The sequence below is a fragment of the Manihot esculenta genome, chromosome 2, assembly GCF_001659605.2.
Source record: "Manihot esculenta cultivar AM560-2 chromosome 2, M.esculenta_v8, whole genome shotgun sequence".
In the NCBI taxonomy this organism is placed as follows: domain Eukaryota; kingdom Viridiplantae; phylum Streptophyta; class Magnoliopsida; order Malpighiales; family Euphorbiaceae; genus Manihot; species Manihot esculenta.
The window spans coordinates 2,927,530-2,934,969 of record NC_035162.2 but is presented as its reverse complement, the minus strand read 5'-3'; the positions used below and the strand labels follow the sequence as shown (position 1 = coordinate 2,934,969).

General features: G+C 33.2%; 1 protein-coding gene across 2 annotated transcripts; it reads right to left on the bottom strand.

Annotated features, from left to right (window-relative positions):
* Positions 1-1,394: 1,394 nt before the first annotated feature.
* LOC110608663 (NAC domain-containing protein 7) lies at positions 1,395-6,328 on the bottom strand. 2 transcript variants are annotated; one of them, XM_043952964.1, is made up of 4 exons: positions 5,646-6,328; positions 3,026-3,208; positions 2,666-2,937; positions 1,395-2,381 (listed from the first exon to the last, which is right to left on the bottom strand). In XM_043952964.1, the coding sequence occupies exons 2-4, from the start codon at positions 3,183-3,185 to the stop codon at positions 1,740-1,742; spliced, it is 1,074 nt and encodes a 357-aa protein (XP_043808899.1). In that variant the 5' UTR covers positions 3,186-3,208; positions 5,646-6,328; the 3' UTR covers positions 1,395-1,739. The 2 variants fall into 2 exon arrangements, with proteins under 2 accessions (XP_043808899.1, XP_021603634.1); XM_021747942.2 differs by having other exon boundaries at positions 5,651-6,326.
* Positions 6,329-7,440: the final 1,112 nt, after the last annotated feature.

Here is a 7,440-nt window from a genome sequence, read left to right as displayed (position 1 = left end):
GGCTGGTTCCCGCAGCTTATGAGCTGAGGTGGGTCATTCAAGTTTATTTGTTAGTTTTTATACGTAAGTTGCATACTTTCTTATGTCTATGGAAAAGCTTTTGTTTCTTCTGTTGGCAGCTTTGTTTATTATCGATCTTGGAGACACAGGGCCTGAAATTTTACAAGAAAAGGAAATAGACATTCCATGATTCTCAAGTAGTTGATATATATTTCTGGAGAGGGAGCTTCAGGGTTAATTTTCGCTCATCTTCTTGAACAGGTACGTGTTGAGAATAAGGTGGGAAAGGTGCTTGATGAGAATCTGAAGTTATGTGCACACTGCATTTTTCGTTATATACACATTCTTATTTGCAAAGTGGCTTTAATTAGTAATAAACTCTATTCTATATAACTAGGTTCATTGGAATAACGCGTTTAAGGATTTATATATAGCAACTAGGCCATTCCATATATAGCTGGATTTTCCCTTTCTTCTTTATTTACTAATAAAATTTTATTGTTTATCAAAAAAGTACGTACAGCAAAACTTTTAATCTTCTTAATCTATTAGCCCAAAGTTACTAATTTGTCTAGCTAAAGATAGAACAAAGTGCAAAATGATAACTTCTTTTAACTATCAACGTTTACTGAGGATGAACTTATACCAGTGGAATCCACAACCATTCGAGGATGTATTCTAGCTAATATGCTCCGAATTTAGTTAGGTTAGGCTTTTACTCTCCAACACAACTCATTTCATATCACTATCGTAAGTTGAGGTAGCAAACTCCAATTTACTCAACAATTGCATTGACAAATAAGTTGGATCATAGGTATAGTGCACCTTAGATGAAATATTTATATAGAGTTGATTAAAGAATATTCACATAATTGAAAAATTAAGTGCATGAATCTTGGTGTAAATATTTGCTTTAAGTACTATTAGTTCTTAATCATATAAGATCAAATTTATAACAGTTGTACCTAAAATTTATTGCTAGAAAAAGGGAACATAAACTTTGATGATTAAAAAAGTGTTTTGGAGAATTTTTTTGGTAACAAAAATGTTTTTATTAATAATGATAATAAATTCAGGAAAATCTTCGAATGAACACTTTCAAGCCTTATTCTTAGTCGATAGACCATTATTAAAATATGCGAACATATCCTGCTAAAGGAAAAAGCTAAAAAAAAAAATACAAACTAAAGACAAAATACAATCAGCGTAGGTACCATTTCATCAATTGGTACCCAGCAGTACATGTGAACTATTTTTTTGCTTTAAACCAAAAGAGACAAGCCTTCATTCCATCAGATGGGGACAAGAAAATCTTCAATGACAATTCCTGTAAAAACCGAAAGGTGGAAAATAATAAAAGCCTTGTTTATGCTACCCTTGGTTGAACATATATAGAATCTAAATATAAAAATTACAATGCATATATATAATATATTTGAAAACAAAAAGACCTTCAAATGTAAATTGAAGGCAAGATACATTCAACATTCAACAGCTGAGTCAGTCCTCACAAAACTCAGCCATACAGAGTACTGACTTATTTGCGTTTTCATTTGTACTCTAGTTTTAGTAGCCTATAGTACTCATCAAATATTATGATCGTTGGACACAATAAGTCCAATAGCTAAAGCAATACCATTTTAGTTTTATTATGTACAGCCACTTGGATCATCAACACTTCTTTTCATATAAACTGTAGTACCTATAATTAATTAGTATGCATCCTCTAGTGTTTTTTATCACTTCCATAGATCAATTTGGCAACTAGATGTTGACGTTGAGGCGTATTCCTGCACAATTTCTGGCCTTTTGGATTCACTTGCAAGCATGTTCATCTGTTCATGAGCCACATGAAAGGTAGCAGCATTTGAGTAGTTGGCTTCCTTGGAAGCATCCTCATGGCTGAGCTGAGATGCAACAAATTTGTCAAGGACTCGCCAATCAGTTACTTGATCCACAGCTTGCTCACCATTATTATTATGGTAAAGTGAGTTCAAATTTTGGTGATGGTTTTGTTGTACTTGTTCTTCCTGTGTAAGAGTGGAGGATTGCAAGGTACTTCCATTGTTCCTATCAAAACCACCATAAGGGACTACCGAGTTGCAATTGACACTTGCAGCTGACTGTGGAACTTTGGGGCTTTCTAGTTGAGGAAGCTGGAGGAAAGGGTCATGAGGCATATTGTATTGCAACTCAAACTCTTGCTTGCAGGGATAATGGTGCAGATATGATGCGTAAGGTTGAGTAATTCGCCTCGGAGAATCAAGTTCTGGCATGAAGGAGACCTGATCATCGTACCAACAAGGCGAATCATAATCTCCAACTTTCCTCATCGTTGGCATTCGCTTCTTGAACACCCTGCATACAACCCATCCCTCTTCCTGGTGCAGTCACAATATATAATATCATATTAGCTACACTAACTTTGACTCCAATATCAAATGCGTAATCTTATGTGAGTACAGAAAGGGCAATTCTTGAGAAACTTTCTTTAATTTGCTTGAACTGCAAGAATCATGCTATTCCACCAATTAATCAGTAGATAGAAAGGTCTATATTCTAATATGTAATAAAACTATGGTTTACATATTCCATGAAATAATTAACTGTTTATACGAAAAAATGGAAACTTTTGCTAAAAATAAGAAGAAAATTGAATACTTGCCTGAGGGGTTCCATTTTCATTTGTTTCTAGTCGATACTCATGCATGATCCAATCTGACTTTTGTCCATTTGGAGCTCTTCCTTTATAAAACACTAAGGTTTTTCTCATGCCAATCAAGCTATGTCTAGAGTAGATAGCTTTGTCTCTTCCTGTAGCTTTCCAGAACCCAGCTTTTGTTGCTCTATTAGTGCGAGTTCCAGTAGGATACTTCTTATCCTTGTGGCTAAAGAAATACCATTCGTTCTGCTCTTCAGTTCCTATTTTGCACAACTCTATCCAAGGAAACTAAAGTTAACCAATATATGCAGCAAGAAATTTGATTCTTATTTCCCAATAATCACTGGTAAATGACATATCTACCTTGAAGATCCCATGGCTCAATTTTGTAAAGATCGACATCCTTGATGACATCCAGATCAATCCTTTTTGAAGCAACTTTTTTTCTGAGGTAGTAATCAACAAGTTCCTCATCCGTCGGATGGAATCTAAAGCCTGGGGGAACATGCGGAAAGGTATTCATCCTCTTCGAAAAACAAAAGAAACCTGCAGTAAAATGCCACACAAGATCGATCAACCTCATGCAAGAAGTTTTTCATTAGCTAGAAGCCTCAATCTAGGATTTATATCCAATTAAACAGGATGTCATTTTATATTTGCAAAGTTCAACCGCATTCTTGTCAGGTTATATGATTAATGTTTATGATCTGGTCTAACGACAGTGATTACTCAAAACATAATGCTGCGGCGCTTTGCCAACAAAAAGTGAGATTAAATTTCAAAGCAAGTAAATGATTCATCATTATCTTTAAGATAACAGTTAATTAAGATAATAATGATGGAAAAAACAATCACGTCAACAATTTAAGATGCCAAGTTTAATTAACATTTTTTTTGATAAAGAAAAAAATTTTATTCACATAATCAAAATAAAACTGAGCATGACACCCCACTAAACCTGTATATAAAAACAAAAAAAACCTTCAAACCTAGGCGCTTACATGCTAAGAGAAGGAACCTGAAAAATCTCTGATACAACTAAAAAAACCCCATACCAAGATTAATTACCATTGCAACACCATATGTTTCATGCACCACTCCATGTCTTAACTAGAGAGGGTGCACCTGGTGTAGAAAATTAATAATGATACAAGTTATAAGACGTTTAAGATGTCATGCTTATTTTCATATACAGAAGAGTAAACGAAACAAAAGCAAAGTCCTTTTTTTTTTAATAGGGGACTGGTGGATATGGAAACTTAAAATTATGTCTAACACATGAGTGATATGCGTTTATCCATTGAACCAAGTGAAGTTAAACAATAAAAGGCAAAGCCTTAGTCTATGCAAATTAAGAAAGAAGAACGTGCGTTTCTTCTGTTGAAGATAAAGAAAAGGAAATTAAAACGTACTTTACGTATATATGCTTGTGTTTATGTGTGTGTGTGTATATATATATTGATGGATTACAAAACCAATGAAAGTTACCCTAAGAATTCAGAAGAACCTTTTGTTAGACTCAACCATCCAAGGGGACAAAGGTTACAAAATCATATTTATGTTTTTAGTACCATTTGAAAGGCTAGAGCTATTCATTAATTACATGATCAAAGATCTACCGATCTAATACGTGTCCCAAACTTTAAAGCTAAAGTCTTAAATACAAGAGAATGACCTTTCTTTCGCCTATTTTTTCTGGCCATACACAAAGTATTAATGTCTATTTAAAAGGAAGGAAATGTGACTCACTTGTTTTAACCTCATTGTGCCACTATGCAATGTCAACGTAAACATTAGATTACAAATCATGGAGCTTCTAAAAATACAGTAAAAAATGCAGTTTCTGATATGTAATAAAGAATTTGTAACAGTCCAGTTAAAATTGTTCTAAATAATTTTTGAATTTATTTTTTACTTATCCAAAATTATTAATCTAAATTATTTAATAATTTTTAAACATTTTCTATAGTTGATCCATGTGGAATCCCGAGTATTCAACCACATTGAAATTTAATGCCTGATATTTGAGCTTACAGTTTGAGATTTAAGGTGTTAAAGTATAAGAAGAAAGAGTTCAAATAATAATAATAACAATATGACTTCAAGGCATGAAGGAGAAATAAGACATACATTGTAGCTGGATATAAGGAATTAAAATTCAATATATTTACTCTGTGAAAAACATAGTAATAGTAGGAGGAATTACATGATGAAATGGCAAAATTATTGTAGCTGTAGAACATCATGTGCAAGATGGCACCTTGCACCGCATACATATCTTAACATGCATAATATCAAATATGTTTCTTTGTAACTCTTATCAACTTTATATGTATATATATATATATATATATATATATAATCAACAACATCTAGAAGATAATAATATGCACCACCAAGGTGGTGGAATTAAAAACTAAATAGTGAAAGGATTTTCAAATTTGTGGTTTGTAATTTCTTGTCTAGTACAAGGTGTGGCAGACAATTTTAATTGCTAAATAAATGGTTATACACTATGAAGCTTATGATCATGGCCATGTAAAGTAGGATCTGAGCAACAAGCATCTCAAAATGAAGAAGGAAACATCATATACTATAGAAGCCTACTACCTCCCTTAATTGCAACTTTTATCATAATAGATCAACACTGAATTAGTTAAAGTATACAAAAGACTAGTGTTTCCTCGTACATATTTCAATATATGCATGAAATGCTCAGTCGACTCCATAAAATCAAAACATGGGAGCAGCAGTAGTCCGATCAAATGCAAAATATAATAGAAGTGACCAGCAAAGATATAGATTTTGTTTCTTGAATGTTATTTAATGATTTGCTTGAAGTTAAGTCATCAGTGATTATCATTCAAAAAATGGGAAAAAAAATCATCAAGTGAAAGGAAGTGAATCCAAAAAGATTTTGCACCCAAGAAAATAGGAGAAAAAGAAGCCACATCAGAAGAAGAAGAAACTGAGTATATTGTACCCAACTGTGATAATCTTGCAGAGTAGACCCTAGGCTCGAGTGCAAGCTTCCGCTTAGATCTGGTTCACTCTGGTTGATGGAATAATGAACCCTTGAATCAGCTTAAAGGTAAGATACACTTTAAGCAAGAGCTTTTATAACTCGGTCTCATTTACCTTTTGTATAAGAACACTGAAGCGGACAAAAAACACAGAAAGAAGGAAAGAAAGGGAACAGAAAGAAACAAGAAAGTGTTCCTCGGGAATTGAAGTGAAGGCCAAGTGTTTGTAATCCCTGTGGGGGGGGGGGAGGAGAAGAGAGATCAGATCCCGAGGAAGGGAAAAGGAAGAAAAGGGAAAGGAAAAGAGAGAGAAAAGAAAAAGAAAGGTTGAGGAATGGGGAAAGAGAGAGATGATAGGGTTAAATAAGAAGCAAGGAAATGGAAATGAGTAGAAACACACACATGCCCTAATAATATATCTTTCTGTCTCTCTCTCAATATCCTTCTGTGAGTCTCTCTCTCACTGCTTTATCTTTTAAGTGGAAGCTTGATTGCTGGAAAAGCTTTGCGCGAAAAAAGGGAGGCGGATAATGGCTCAAGCTATATGCTTTCAGAGAGAAACAAAGAGTTTCAGAGAGAGAGAGAGGGGGCAACCTCCACCAGCAACTGAAAGAGACAACGAAGAGAATGCTCAAGTTATTGAAGTTGATAGAGAGAGGGTGAGATCAGACGGTGAGAAAGCGTTATTACAGTTCTTAAAGGAAGTTGAGATGAGAAAGTGTGTATTAAGAGAATAAAAACAAACAAACAAATAAATAAATTAGAAAGGAAAAGGACATATTGATATTGATGCAAATACAGAGTGTAATCGATTAGGGGATGATATTTTTGGGTGGTGGTCGACGGTTCCCACTCCGTTTTATGTTGTAATTTTTCAGGCTTACACTTCGTGTATTTGTCCGCTTCAATCCGCGTGGTGTACACGATCAGATTAATACTGCACCCTAACCCTTCCATTTTCATTTTTTAAAATCCATTTGCTTTTTGTTTTTTTAAATAAAAATTACAGATTAAGGGAGAATAATATCAGAATTCTCAAATTTATTAAAATGTATCAATAAATTATTATGTATTAATAAATTTAATATATAAATAAATTTTAACTCATTAATATTATAATTATTTTCAGCATTGAGAAAAAAATAATAAATCGATCATCAGATTATGATTATATTATGAGAACCTTTCTTAACAAATTTGAAATTTTGTTCTAAAAAAACTTGTATCATTTACATATGTTTGGATAGGACAATATATTATTGAAGAAATAAAATGCCTCTTAAAATATGTGGTAATAGAAAAATAATTTTTTCACACAATTATCCTAAAAATATTAGCATGTAGGTACGGACCAACTCCATCCCCTATTCCTTTTTTTTTCTTTAATCAATCACCAGGCTTAATTAAACTCACCAAAAAGACAATTAAACAATAATAAATTTAAATATTAATTTGACTGTTTCGGTCCTAAAAGTGCAATTTTAAAATTAATAACAAAGTATTTTTTAATTAAAAAAAATCGTCAATATAATACTTCAAAAAAGGGTGGGATTTTAAGGTTTGGTGGCATTTTAAGGTTTGGTGGGTTTTGTTATAATTAATATATTATGCGAGTCCTTACCCGCAATCGCACGCGGCCTCTGGTTGGTTGGTCAGCAATTTAATATTTTTCTTTTTTCTTTTTTTTCTTTTTTCTATTTGGGTTCCTAAAAGCTGTCTATTCTTGGACCCCACCAACCGACCCTATATATCGCG

Coding starts and splice junctions, on each gene's coding strand:
- LOC110608663 (XM_043952964.1), bottom strand. CDS start 3,185: ATGAATACCTTTCCGCATGTTCCCCCAGGCTTTAGATTCCATCCGACG. Junction 2,938..3,025: donor TGAGCCATGGGATCTTCAAG/GTAGATATGTCA, acceptor TTCCTTGGATAG/AGTTGTGCAAAATAGGAACT. Junction 2,382..2,665: donor ATGAAAATGGAACCCCTCAG/GCAAGTATTCAA, acceptor TGACTGCACCAG/GAAGAGGGATGGGTTGTATG.